Source organism: Salvelinus sp. IW2-2015, linkage group LG28 (genome assembly GCF_002910315.2).
Source record: "Salvelinus sp. IW2-2015 linkage group LG28, ASM291031v2, whole genome shotgun sequence".
Classification (NCBI taxonomy): domain Eukaryota; kingdom Metazoa; phylum Chordata; class Actinopteri; order Salmoniformes; family Salmonidae; genus Salvelinus; species Salvelinus sp. IW2-2015.
The window spans coordinates 21,313,109-21,327,736 of record NC_036868.1 but is presented as its reverse complement, the minus strand read 5'-3'; the positions used below and the strand labels follow the sequence as shown (position 1 = coordinate 21,327,736).

Sequence of the window (14,628 nt, the reverse complement as noted above, 5' to 3'; positions counted from 1 at the left end):
GATTTCTTTTCTCTCATTTTGTCTGTCATAGTTGAAGTGTACCTATGATGAAAATTACAGGCCTCTCTCATCTTTTTAAGTGGGAGAACATGCACAATTGGTGGCTGACTAAATACTTTTTTGCCCCACTGTATATGCCTCTTGTATGTGTGTGTAGATCTTTGTTTTGGAAGCACTGTGGGTGCGCTGTCATTTACTTCTACATGTGGCTGAGGCTGCATCGCATAGAAATGACCAGCTTCTGGCAATGATGCTGTGAAATTCTAGATGTGCGTTACCTAAGATGGCAAGGAACCTCCTTGCGCAGTACACACATGGATKTAGTATCTCTCCTCTCTTGTGTCCTGCTCCCAGAGATCAACCAAGTACTATTTACCAAGCATTGGCTTAACTGATTCAAATCAAATCAAATTTTATAAATCAAATCAAATGTTATTTGTCACAYRTACATGGTTAGCAGATGTTAATGTGAGTGTAGCGAAATGCTTGTGCTTCTAGTTCCGACAATGCAGTAATAACCATCGAGTAATCTAACCTAACAATTTCACAACAACTACCTTATACACACAAGTGTAAAGGAATGAAGAATATGTACATAAAAATATATGAATGAGTGATGGTACAGAATGGCATAGGCAAGATGCAGTAGATGGTATCGAGTACAGTATATACATATGAGATGTGTAATGTAGGGTATGTAAACATTTAAAAGTGGCATTGTTTAAAGTGGCTAGTGATACATTTTTTTCATCAATTTTTACATTGTTAAAGTGGCTGGAGTTGAGTCAGTATGTTGGCAGCAGCCACTCAATGTTAGTGGTGGCTGTTTAACAGTCTGATGGCCTTGAGATAGAAGCTGTTTTTCAGTCTCTCGGTTCCTGCTTTGATGCACCTGTACTGACCTCGCCTTCTGGATGATAGCGGGGTGAACAGGCAGTGGCTCGGGTGGTTGTTGTCCTTGATGATCTTTATGGCCTTCCTGTGACATCAGGGGGTGTAGGTGTGCTGGAGGGCAGGTAGTTTGCCCCCGGTGATGCGTTCTGCAGACCTCACTACCCTCTGGAGAGCCTTACGGTTGTGGGCGGAGCCGTACCATGCCGTACCATGCGGTGATACAGCCCGACAGGATGCTGTCGATAAAAAGTTTGAGTGCTTTTGGTGACAAGCCGAATTTCTTCAGCCTCCTGAGGTTGAAGAGGCGCTGCAGCACCTTCTTCACCACACTGTCTGTGTGGGTGGACCAATTCAGTTTGTCTGTGATGTGTACCGGCCCGAGGAACTTAAAAGAAGCATAGCTACCGCTCTCGCACTACTTCCACCGGTCGATTGTGGATATGGGGGTGCTCCTCTGCTGGTTTCGTGAGTCCACGATCATCTCCTTGTTTTGGTTGCACGTTGAGTGTGGGGTTATTTTCCTGACACCAACACTCCGAGGGCCCTCCCTCCTCCCTGTAGGCCGTCTCTCGTGTTCGTAATCAGCCTACACTGTAGTGTCGTCTGGAAACTTGATGATTGAGTTGGAGGCGTGCATGGCCAGCAGTCGTGGTGAACAGGGAGTACAGGAGAGGGGCTCCAGAACGCACCGCTTGTGGGCCCCGGTGTTGAGGATCAGCGGAGTGGAGATGTTGTTACTACCCTCACCACCTGGGGGCGGCCCTCAGGAAGTCCAGTTGCACAGGGCGGGGTCGAGACCCAGGGTCTCGAGCTGATGACGAGTTTGGAGGGTACTATGGTGTTAAATGCTGAGCTGTAGTCCGATGAACAGCATTCTGCACATAGTATTCTCTTGTCCAGATGGGTTAAGGGCAGTGTGCAGTGTGGTTGCGATTGTGTCGTCTGTGGACCTATTGGGGCGGTAAGCAAATTGGAGTGGGTCTAGGGTGTCAGGTAGGGTGGAGGTGATATGGTCCTTGACTAGTCTCTCAAAGCACTTCATGATGACGGAAGTGAGTGCTACGGGGCGGTAGTCGTTTAGCTCAGTTACCTTAGCTTTCTTGGTAACAGAAAGAATGGTGGCCCTCTTGAAGCATGTGGGGACAGCAGACTGGGATAGGGAGCGATTGACTATGTCCGTAAACACACCAGCCAGCTGGTCTGCGCATGCTCTGAGGACGCGGCTGGGGATGCCGTCTGGGCCTGCAGCCTTGCGAGGGTTAACACGTTTAAATGTTTTACTCACGTCGGCTGCAGTGAAGGAGAGTCCGCAGGTTTTGGTGCAGGCCGTGTCAGTGGCACTGTATTGTCCTCAAAGCGTGCTTCACTCACCTATGAGGAGAACCATCCTAATTTAATTTGAACTAGCCCCCTGTCACTATTAGACATTGTGACCACATGCATTTGCCTGTTGTCTTTTCTTTGTAGATTTTGTCTTACACAGTCTAGTGCATTTTAGAGTAGAAGAACACCCACTACAGATACACATGCTTGTTAGAGCATCTCGAAGACAAGCTTACAAACAGATGATGTTTTACTATTGTAACATGAAGTGATGAGAATCCTATTGTCGATGTCAGGAGCCCAGGTTTTTGCCGTAGATGGTGTAGTTCTCGGTCTCCGTACCACACGATTTTAAGATTGCATTCCTRAGATTCCTAAGATTGCATTCCACTACGGCACTTCTTTCTCTATATCGGTTGGCTACATTGGTGACCAGGGTGGGATCCTTTCGATACACCTATGGGGCCTGGGCACACTCCTTCTCCTAGAGAGGAGGAATACTGAAGCATGCATGAATGACAGTTCTACAGAATACTGAAGCATGCATGCATGACAGTTCTACAGTMTCCATCAGAGGTCCAGCCTTTTGGCGTAGATGGTAAAGCTCTCATTTCTGGACTGCAACGTCGTAAGATTGTACCCCCCCATGGCATGTATCTCTCTCTCTMTATATAAATTAATTGGTAGGCTACACTATGTTTAGATACTTCAAATACTGCCTGAGACACCTTTGCTATTTGTCTCCGTACTCAWTAAATGGTGAAACACTATTTGTGATGGTGTTCTTTGTTSTAATGTATATGCATGAAACGTTCAATATGGAAAACATGTCTCACACTCAGTCGTAGTCAGTAGAATAATGAATGGATGGGCCAGAATTTGGGGACGTCAACTTTTAGAAAGTTAGTTAGGCTAATAATTTAAACCACCTAAACCTATTCTCATTCTGAACATTTAGTATTTGAAACATAAACATTCATTTCCCAACTGCTTTTTCTATAATCCTGCAGACTCTTCATCATTCTCATACCTTCTATTCCTATGCATCCAACATTATGCAGGCCCACCATGGTATTGGGCATCTGCTGATTTTTGAGAACTCATCTGGTTTAGAAATCAAAATATGGTCATCTTGCACATAGTATACAGTACATTGTGCCTAGCTGTTTTTAGAGAAGATTGTATTGCAAGCTATACTATATGTGTAGGATATGCTGTGTTGGCTAATATGCATATGCAGCTGTCATTTTTAAACCTCCATTCTAGCATACATGACACACACATCTATCTACGTACATGCTTTTATTTGGGTTTGCAAAGTATATGATTTAATGTTTCTTTAAGCCTGCAGCTAGTTACTTGAAACGAGACAAATAATCATGCCAAAACATGGTTCGAAAATGTGATTCACTGACAGAGATAGCTAATGAAACACTAGCCTCCTGAGCAGGCAAATTGACATTTACAGTAGCTGGCTAGGCTAGTCAAACTAACATTGGCTAGCTTTCAATAAATTGGCTAAATGGTCAACGGAGTTGCGTCTTCGTACGATCAAGACAATTCATATTGCATGCTGCATATTTCAAGTGCACTCGAAAACATATTTATCTTATTTCAGTCTTTGGGAGCTCATCACACACAGACAGACAGCAGCTTGAGTTTTCACCAGGCTCTGTTTACATCTTAGAAGCAGGCCATTGGCTGCATTCATCACAAGRGGTATGTACAGGAGTTCTGATTGGTTCCAAGTTTAGCAGTTCGGTGTTGAAATAWACATTTTTATGATAAAATGTGCAAGAATTGAAGGTGCTAACAAATGTTATAGCCATAAGAATGTTTTACTGTCATAAACAAAAAATGAGCTCCTCTCTCGATAGGGATTGATCAACTTCATGTTTTTTGGCTTTGACCCCYAATCTATTATACTGATTTATGACTTCATCTTGGCACATAATATAACAAAAAAGTGGATTAAATGTTTAGAAGCTGAATATCTGATTATTCTTTTGTTTCTTTGCCAGGCCTTGATTTGGAGTGAAAGCCGGATGTGACTTTATTTACTCGACTAGGCCTATGCATTGAATTTAGATGATGACTCACAGATACAGTATGTTAATCATACTGTATCCTAATTCACTTCTACCCAATAGCCGCATGGGAGCTCTCATAAGCCAWTGAGATAATGCACAACTCCCACCTTTTCTCTCAGCTCTCTGCGCTCACCCTCATTCACACACGCTTCATAATAGGATTGTGATTGATAYACTTATTGTTGCAGCAATTTACTCCTATTCACATAATGACTGAGGTTTTACTAATCGAATAAATAAGCCAGTCTTTGTACGCCAGTCATCACCTCATGTGCATCTGTCTGGTCTAATTCAAGAGCCTTTGTAAGAGTTTGTCTACCCCGGACAAGTATTAAAACCACATCAGACTCCAAATAGCCTATCTAGCTCTAGCATGTCAACACCTTTTAACTTTCTTGTTGTTACACGTGCAGGGACATTAGTTTCACAACCCCATGRCCTTAATAGGAAGAACATCTCCAGACTCTAGCTTTTCAACACCTCATCTCTWTTTCGTCATATCTCAAGTCATCTCTATTTATGTTAGCTATATGTGTTTATCCAGTGTGGCGGCAGTGTTATTGGGAATGGGCATAAAGGGAATAGTGAGTGGGCAGCCACTTATTAACACTCAACTACAGCTAGGAACTCCACAAAGAGCCATTATGACTACATGTGATTTGACAGGAGCTTTGAATAACGCAGTGAGTCACTTTCTCTTCTCACACCTCCTGTTTGATAGGCAGCGGTGAAGAGGCTCCCTCACCCTCTTTCTGCCTCCCTCCTGAGGGACATTAGCCAACTACTAGCCTCGGTTCCCAGGTCTCGCTCATGTTGGTGAAAGCCTGGTAGAGGCTAGCCAACTACTAGCCTCGGCTCCCAGGGCTCGCTCATGTTGGTGAAAGCCTGGTAGAGGCTAGCCAACTACTAGCCTCGGCTCCCAGGTCTCGCTCATGTTGGTGAAAGCCTGGTAGAGGCTAGCCAACTACTAGCCTCGGCTCCCAGGTCTCGCTCATGTTGGTGAAAGCCTGGTAGAGGCTAGCCAACTACTGTTCTCTCTGTGATAAAGTTAGTCCCAACAGAACGACATACAAACAAGACCACCAGACAAGATAATTTCAGGCGTATCCATATTTTTTTGTCACATTCTTGTCATTACTCTACAGTTAGTTGTAATTTCTTTGTCAACAGTATAGTCACCCAATGATACATTGGTTGTTTCAAAATGGATGAAATTACAAAGTAGCAAAAACAATCTTCTAGTGACAATAAGTAGCAGAGTTGTATCATTTTCTCAATAATATACTGTACCACCGTTTCAAATCGTGACATGAAATTAGATCACCACTTGGTAGAAAAATATCAAGTCACATTAATTTGCTGACTCATACTGTGGGCTATGCTGTATTCAGACCGCCACACTCGTTATACTGCTTCTCCACTGTAGTGTGTTATTAGAGGTAACAGGGAAGACATGATAAATTGGCTTTTTCTTTTCTCTACAGCTTTTTTGGAATAACTAGCTAGGTATTGAGACATTCAGCACTAAAGCTCGCTGTGACGTAAATCTGTAGGAGTCTGTCTCACTAGCACCATATATAATTTGAGCATCTTCTTCGGTGCGTTCAACAAGGCGTGTGAAGAGGCGTATGTCGCCCCTGCTCCAACCCAATGCATAATGTAGACTCTGATCTGAACAGTTCTGCTCCTCTCTCTTCTCTCTCTCTCTCTCTCTCTCTCTGCTCATTACTGCTTTCTCTCACCCAAACTGGCTCTCCTTTTCACAGATCTGTCTGTTTCTACTTCTCCGTTTTTTCTTTCACCCAACCGGCCATTTTTTTTTTCTCCCACAAATCCCTTTCTCACTTGTCTCTCTCTTTCTCTCGTTCCAGTTTCAGAATAGAACGAGAACATAACACCTCTGTCATGGAAAGAATGAGAAAAAGGGCCCTGAAATAACCTAGAGAGAGGCTTGTTTTTTCCATAGCATTAATATGAGCATGCTAGCCAGGTCCAGATAGATATGAACAAGAGAGTGATACTTCATTGTTCGAGTCCGTATGCTGCTGCCTCATGGTGCTTCAACATAGTGTGGTGAAACAGCAAGATAACAGCCCTCGGATAATACGCTCTAAATTGGAATCTCTAAAGAATAGAATTCTGTTTTTCATTTTGGTTAGAATAAATAGATATCCATTAGTTTGTAATGGTGCTGCTGTGCTGGGTGTTATTGTCCATTGCACTATGTCTCAAACATAACAGATAACAAGATAGAGGAAGCAGTGCAATAGAAAACCCATCACAGCTGATGAACATAACAAGTCTGTAGCCATAACCACTCAGACAGAAGCATGATATTTAGACAGTGTTTCTGTTTGCCACATTCAGCTGTCTCTAAAAGTCTTGCCTGCCTTTCATAAGGCTGTCTCCCCTTATAGATCGGTTGCGGTTTCTTACACACAGTGGAAATTCAGTATTTTTCTTAGAAGGCCATTTCCCCTTTAGGTGTTTTCTCTGAAAAGCAGGCGAGCGGTGGGTCTTCTTGATCAAGATGACAGTGTAGGCTGTTTGTAGTCGTGGTGATGAGCAGTTTGTTGGCTAGCTGTTATTCGCTRGTGATATGAAGAATACCATAGGGTAGTTTGAAACCACTCAGCTACAATGTCTCTGGGTAGCTTTCTGTATTCTGTAGTGTCACCATGGAAACTGCCTCGGTAACCGTAACCACCAGATTCCAGCAGTAGCTACAGTTGGTCATGATCCAGATGTGGGTGAAGGAGACGCRCACACAAACACACTCATGCACACAGGCACACAGACACTGCCTGATGAACCAGCATGCATCAGAGAAGAATGGGTGGCGGCAGGCAGAGTTCTCTTACAATGGAACCTCGTCGCGGTATAGGTTGGTACTTCAGGTCAATTATTCTCCTGCGACGGACAGCTTGATTAAGTAGGGCAGACGTACTGTATTTCATTGTCTCTACAGTTATGAAACAGCTAACTTTCTGCACACTGAATGCCACTGCACTTCCTTCCCCTTCGCAGCTTGATTGGATGTGCGGGGTGTACGTGACATATTCTGAACTGATGTGGTCTGGCCAGGCTTTAGTCCATGGGGTCAATTATTCTCCTGGAWTTGAGTTGGGCTGGGGTATTGTACATTTCTCTATTTGTTCAATTAAAACCAATGTATTTTTAGAGGAAGTCCTGATTTCTTGTGACTGTCTCTCTGGCCAGTCAATCAGTCTGACTTATATGTATACATAGGTGTAGGCCTATCTGTCCACGCTGGTCTCCGCCAGGCGGTTGTTCATGATGCCCAGGGCGCCCACCCCTCCGGAGAAGCCATTGTGGCGGGAGCTGGAGCCTGACTGGCGAGGGTGACCGTTAGCCATCTCTGACAGCTGCTTCTGCATGATGGCCAGGTTCACCTGATGAATGGAGAGAAACTAATTCATTACCAAATAAATGTAGAACAAGCGCTGGGTACAGCAATATAGCAGTAAAAATAAATCTAATGATACAGTAGCAATGTTTCCTGGAACGACTAGGAAATCGACCAGGGCAGGAACCACGATTCGTTTTGCACTTCCACTTATGGCAATTAACTTCTCTTGGGCAGCATTCGGGATTTTGGATGAAAAGCATGCCCAAATTAAACTGCCAGCTACTCATCCCAGAAGAATAAGATATGCATATTATTGGTAGATTTGGATAGAAAACACTCTGACGTTTTACAAAACTGTTTGAATCATATGTTCGTGAGTATAAACGAATTATTTAGCAGGCAAAACGCCCGAGGGAAACAAAAAACCCATTTCAGATTTTTTTGTTGTTTGAGGTACTCTCTTTTCAATGAGTTATATTGGGAACCAGATTTCTAAGGACTGTACATGCAGTTCCACAGTGTCCACGGATGAAAGGGTCCCTTTAGAAATTGGTTTGAAGGTTAACTTCACTTTGAAGTAATGAGAGTGAACCTAACAACCATTCAGATTTTTTTGTTGTTGAGGTCACTCTCTTTTCAATGAGCTTTCATTGGGAAACCAGATTTCTAAGGACCTTCTTGCAGTTCCTACCACTTCCACTGGATGTCAACAGTCTTTAGAAATGGTTGAGGTTATTCCTTTTGTGTAATGAAGAAGTACGGCCATCTTGAAGAGGGTCACTCGAAGTGTCCGTTTGTTAGAAGCGTGTGACCAGAAAGCTAGCTACAGTTGGTTTTAATCCTGTAATGAACACAGATCATCCCGTCTTCCAATTTTATCGATTATTTACGTTAAAAAATACCTAAAGTTGTATTACAAAAGTAGTTTGAAATTTTTTGGCAAAGTTTTCAGGTAACCTTTGAGATAATTTGTAGTCACGTTTCCACAATTTGGAACCAGTGTTTTTCTGGATCAAACGCGCAAAATAAATGACATTTTGGATATATATCGACGAAATTAATCAAACAAAAGGACCATTTGTGATGTTTATGGGACAATTGGAGTGCCAAACAACAGAAGCTCGTCAAAGGTAAGGATGAATTATATTTTTATTTCTGCGTTTTGTGTCGCGCCTGCAGGGTTGAAATATATGCTTCTCTCTCTTTGTTTACAATGGTGCTATACTCAGATAATAGCATCGTTTGCTTTCGCCGAAAAGCCTATTTGATGTCTGACATGTTGGCTGGATTACAACCAGTGTAGCTTTAATTTGGTATCTTTCATGTGTGATTTAATGAAAGTTTGATTTTTATAGTAATTTCTATAGTAATTAATTTGAATTTGGCGCTCTGCATTTCTCTGGCTTTTTGCCAAGTGAGACAGTAGCGTCCCGCCTAACTCAGATTTTTGCATATAAATATGAACTTTACCGAACAAAACATACATGTTTGTGTAACATGAAGTCTAATGCAGTGTCCATCTGATGAAGATCTTCAAAGGTTAGTGATTAATTTTATCTCTATTTCTGCTTTTTGTTACTCCTCTCTTTGGCTGGAAAAATGGCTGTCTTTTTCTGTGACTTGGCTCTAACCTAACATAATCGTTTGGTGTGCTTTCGTCGTAAAACCTTTTTGAAATCRGACACTTTGGCTGGATTTACAACAAGTGTATYTTTAAAATGGTGTAAAATACTTGTATGTTTGAGGAATTTAAATTATGGGATTTCTGTTGTTTTGAATTTGGCGCCCTGCAGTTTCACYGGCTGTTGACGAGGTGGGACGCTACCGTCCCACATACCCTAGTGAGGTTAAATGGCCGGATATAGAGAATCAGGGTACCAAACACTCTGCAGGATMTGGATCTGATAGGTATATGTGAACACGCCTCAAGTATTTCACATCTGCACAAAGTCTGATCTGGGAACAGCCGTAAACCGTAAGTAGTGGACGCATACATGTTCATGTCTTCTCCTCACCTTATTGGCAGCCAGGAAGTCTTTCATGGAGATCATCTCTCCAGACATCCTCCGTCCGTCCGCCTCGCTGTCGTTCACCGCGTCCGTCTCGATGGACAGGTCCCGCCTGGCCCTCAGGTGTCCGGGCACTACCACGTTCCTGCGGGGGTGTCTGGTGTGCGGTTGRTGGCCCCCCCTCCCTGGGCAGCGACATGGCACCTCCAGCCTCCTCAGCAGCCAGTTCAGCACCTCAAAGTCCCAACAGAAATGATCAATGGCGATGCTATAATAAAAGTCTTAAAGACTAAGCTTACATGACATTTTTCTGAATACAATTTTTTTTTTACGATTCCAAAATGAATGGCTACAATAATAACTTTTATTCACAAGTGCTTTTCAAAACACCCAAAGTCACTACTTTACTTAATAAAATGAGCAAGATGAATACAGTAACAATAACAACAATCCCACCGGATTGAGGATGATGCAGGCCATTATCAGGTCATTATTGTCAAAGAGTTTTTTTCTCAATGACTTACCTGGTTAAACAAAGGCAATAAAATCTGAAGTATTATAAGTATATACCTGTTTGATGACGATGGAGATGACGTTGAACAGGGAGTAGATACAGCAAACTCCTGTCAGAATAAACAGGAAGTTACCCACCCGGTACGCCGTCTGGTTCTCATTCCCCTCGTCGTATGCAAACATCTGGCTGCTCACCATGTCCCCAAACCCAATGGTGCTGAACGCTACGAAGCAGTAGTACAGAGAATCCAGGTAGCCCCAGCCTTCTACAGCAGAGTACATGGCCGAGGCACAGCAGGATACCAAGATGGCGGCGGCGCCCAGGATCAACATCACACAGTACACCGAGGGCTTCCACCCAGCCAGCCCCTCTCCCCTSCCGCCTCTTCCGCCCCTGCCGCCTCCACCGCTGCCCTCAGAGAGGCGTCGGCGGCCATTTTGAGGAAGCACGGCCTTGCGAAGGTGGCGACGCTCGTGGCAGGACTTGAGGACGAAGGCGATGACGGTGATGACGCGCTCTAGGAAGAGGTTGAAGAACAAGATGGTGGAGGCACAGCCGATCAGGCCGTAGAAGATGAGGAAGATCTTACCGCTGATGGTCGCTGGCGTGGTCATTCCAAACCCTGAGGAACATGAAGATGGAGGGATATGTTATTATAAAGAAAACAGTACAGGTCAAAACTAGTAATTATGTTTTTGCTTGAATTTATTACCAATTACACCATGATTGGATAGATAGTGGAATCATTACCATTAGAAAACAACAGTGTGACAATACAATACTGAATCACACTGAACAATGCAGTATGATTTTTAGTTATATTTCAAATCCTGTTTATTCACAATCCTAAATCAGTCAGCCTGAGCATAATGTATACTSTCAGCTTTCACAGACAGGTGGAAAAGCACATTATAAGTTGAAGCAACGCTCACACAAGACAGGCCYCAAATAGAAGTGTCAAGCACGCACACAAACACACAAACACGACGGCCTWGCTCTGGCTTTTGGATTGTGTGCGCGTTTTAGCATCTGTACAGTAAGTAAGCTCAGAGTTTGTTCAACGCTGACGGTTAATTAGTTAACAAGCACACCCTCCCTCCCTCCCTCTGCCCTGAGTGGAGTGAAGCACCATTCAGTCACGTGCACAATGCCTCCTCAGCCACTCACTCACTCGCCTACAGGGTTGCTAATGGTGACAAGAATAATATTATTCTTGATTCTTCGCCTTCTCTCTTTCTAGACATCCCCTCATCGCTCTCTCTTTATAATTCTCTCTAATTGACTTCTCTCTCACACACTTAACCCTCCCTTTTTACTTCTCTTCCTCTTTACCTTTCTTRTTTTTCTCTCTCCTCCTCCCTCTTTTCTCTCGCTCTCTCTTTACCATCCTTTATCACTTCTTCTCTCATTCTCGCCCTACCCCTTTATACTACACTAGGAATGCCTACTTTCAGACCAATGGAGGACCCACAGAATCACACACACACACAGCTCTTATCTGATGGACAGAGTGAGCCCAGCTGTGATGAATCTCATGATGAGTCCATCCAATCCAGCCCTTGACTACATGCTCACTCTGTTCCATTTCACACTGCATTTAACAATGAGCAGTCAGAGGTGAAAAGGGATCTCTCCATTTACTTCCATTCACTGGCTGTATGGYATGGTTATATGGTTATATATACCATATATATATAGTATGGTTATATATACTACTATATTTGAAATTACAGAACAGAAATGTCCTGTATTTAGTATATCTGTACTGAATACAAATGCATTAGCTAAGTTCCTCCAAATCCATTTATTTTCTTTCTTGACATGTAATAAAGTAATCTAGAGGCATTAAGGCTTTTAGCTGTGTTGCTTAGCTACAAAAGATCAGAGATAAGACTGGCTTGTGAGCCATAAACATCCCCTCTTCACCAGGCTTTTGTTTGCCAACACAGTCTCATATCATTCAGACAGAGAGGGAGAGACAGAGAGTTGCTGGAGTTTCCTAGTAATTGGCACTCCAGGCTGCACTAATTTAACAGGGTTTCATATTGAAACCAATTACAGGACACACAATAAGACTAATTAAAACTTGACAGGCATGCATATTGAAGCATCAGTTMGTTGGCTGTGATTGTTCTAGTTGTGGAATAATTGAATGGTATTCATAAGACATCCCTATGACATCCCTATAGCCTACACAGTACAGGTTCTATAGCCTACACAGTACAGGTTCTATAGCCTACACAGTACAGGTTCTATAGCCTACACAGTACAGGTGCTATAGCCTAATTTTCCTGTAAAATTACTCCTAAAAGCGACACGTTTTGGAGTGCTGAAAAATATGAATTGCCATGTAATTTTGTCCCAAGTAAGTTAAATATAAAATGGATTATCTCCAGCTTTCACCTTTGATTCATGGTGTTGGATATGATTTGTGTCATGTGTGATAATGAGATAATCTATGAGCTACATAACATATCACCTATGGTCGAGACCACAGTCCCCACGAAGTAGAACGCGCCGGTAAAGTCCCACCGAGGTCTGATAGTGTCCACGCGAATCCCGGCCAAGTTCGCCTCCTCGTAGTTCCTCAAGAAGTTGTCCAGCTCTTTTTTGCTCAGGTTATTCTTTTGGCTAAACTGTTCAAAACGCTGCGCCCAGCGGTCCTTCGCCTCTGCTTCCATCGGCTGTTCCAGTGCTGAAAAGACAGCGGCACCGCAGAGGAGGTATAGGATTATAAACACCGCTAACATTAGGAACCTGGCRTTATCCTCRTTGAAGGGACCGAAGCCACAACAGCAGCCGCTCCGGCAGGCCATAATGTAGGCTTGTCACTGTTCAACAGGTGCTGGGAACGCGCCGCATCGTTTTATTATGTAACAAATCACACACTCCTCATTATCCATCGTAATGTTTGAAAAAATCACAAACAGGTTCAGGATAGAAACTCTGGTGAAATAGAGTCGAAGGCTGCGGGGATAGAGAGCAGAGATAGCCAGAGAGAAAATGAGGAGAGTTTTCCTCGGAGATTCAACAGCTGGTCACCTGTCATTGTGAAAATGCATCGAAGAACAAACACAACAGTAACCATCAACAGTTGTCAAGGCTCTTTGGCCATCAAGTCCAAATGTCCGTTATTATTATCCGTTACAATAAACATATGGCGTTATCCTTTACCTTTCCRCGCTTGTCCAAAATAAATAATCCCATTTTCACCTCTCTGTTAATAGAGTTCAAATGGTGTTAACCAAAAAGGCGCACAGTTGAAAAGTGGATTTGAGCAGGTGTGCAAACGAAAAAATAAAATCCACAAACCTTTGGCTGGGGCTGGATAGCAAAATAGTTTACAACGCTGCGTTCAAYGCGCAACCTCACTTCGTCTCAAAATACGCCCCTCACCGAGCGCGTTAAGAAGGTKCTTTCGAATGGCTCACATTGAATAGAACTTGTCTTCAAATGGTGTACTCTGTCTAAACCCAAGGAAAACCCAAGGCTGTTATAGTCAACTGCAAGATGTTTTGTCTGTCTGCAACAGTGCGCGTCTAACTGACCCACATCAAGAGGCGCCGAGGGCATCGACTAGGCTACACACTCTGAACAAGCCTCAGTCACAAACTTATCCACACACACCATCTCCCTCTGTTCTGGTCGAGACCAAGTGGAACAGGATTGAAGCAGGGAAAATATTACGAGTTTTGTAAGTCCTGCAGGCCTATGCATGAAAGCAAAAGGTAATCAACATCAAGCTATAAACTTTAGCTTTAACTTCAACTTAACAAACATGAGCAACTGTGAATTTACAAAGTGATAAAGTCAAGAAAGATTACATATGTATTACAAATAAATTCCTGAGTAATTACWTTAAAAACAACAACCAAATGGAAACATTCTTAGACTATCAAGTGAATCAAGATACTGTCTGGTCACCATGTGACTTGATCAGCCTGCATCAATGCTAAGCATGATTCCAACATTTGGGCAGTCTCCTGCTGTGCTGCCCATTAAATAATGGGGCTGATGTCTTCTGCCATGAATCAATATGATGTGACCTTTCAGATCCAGGTCTGAACATTCATGTGTTTGCACAGGGACATCAAGGGACAAGCTTAGCAAATGTCACTACCATGGAACAAGCTGAAAAAATTCAATATGCACATCAGATGGAGATGGACAACAAAAGGCTATTTTTAAAATCTCTGTAAAAATAAATCCTGTTTTAAATGTTTAGTGAAGTTAATCCTAACATTGCTGGTGTATCTGTTGTAGCTATGGCTCACAATTTGAGGGGCAGAGAATTTCAGCACATTGGACAGTAAATAGTTATGGACAGCGGAGTCACTGACCTCAGACTGTGTTTCAGTCCTGGAGGTAAAATTGACTGGCAGAYTTGCAGCATTCTCACCATGTTAAGATAATACTCAGATGGTTGCT

The 14,628-nt window shown here is 43.0% G+C and overlaps 1 protein-coding gene across 1 annotated transcript; it reads right to left on the bottom strand.

Annotated features, from left to right (window-relative positions):
• Positions 1–3,522: 3,522 nt before the first annotated feature.
• LOC111954154 (potassium channel subfamily K member 13-like) lies at positions 3,523–13,703 on the bottom strand. Its single transcript, XM_023973660.1, has 4 exons — positions 12,680–13,703; positions 10,257–10,822; positions 9,693–9,920; positions 3,523–7,720 (listed from the first exon to the last, which is right to left on the bottom strand). Exons 1-4 carry the CDS (start codon positions 13,014–13,016, stop codon positions 7,565–7,567), a joined length of 1,287 nt encoding a protein of 428 aa, XP_023829428.1. The 5' UTR covers positions 13,017–13,703; the 3' UTR covers positions 3,523–7,564.
• Positions 13,704–14,628: the final 925 nt, after the last annotated feature.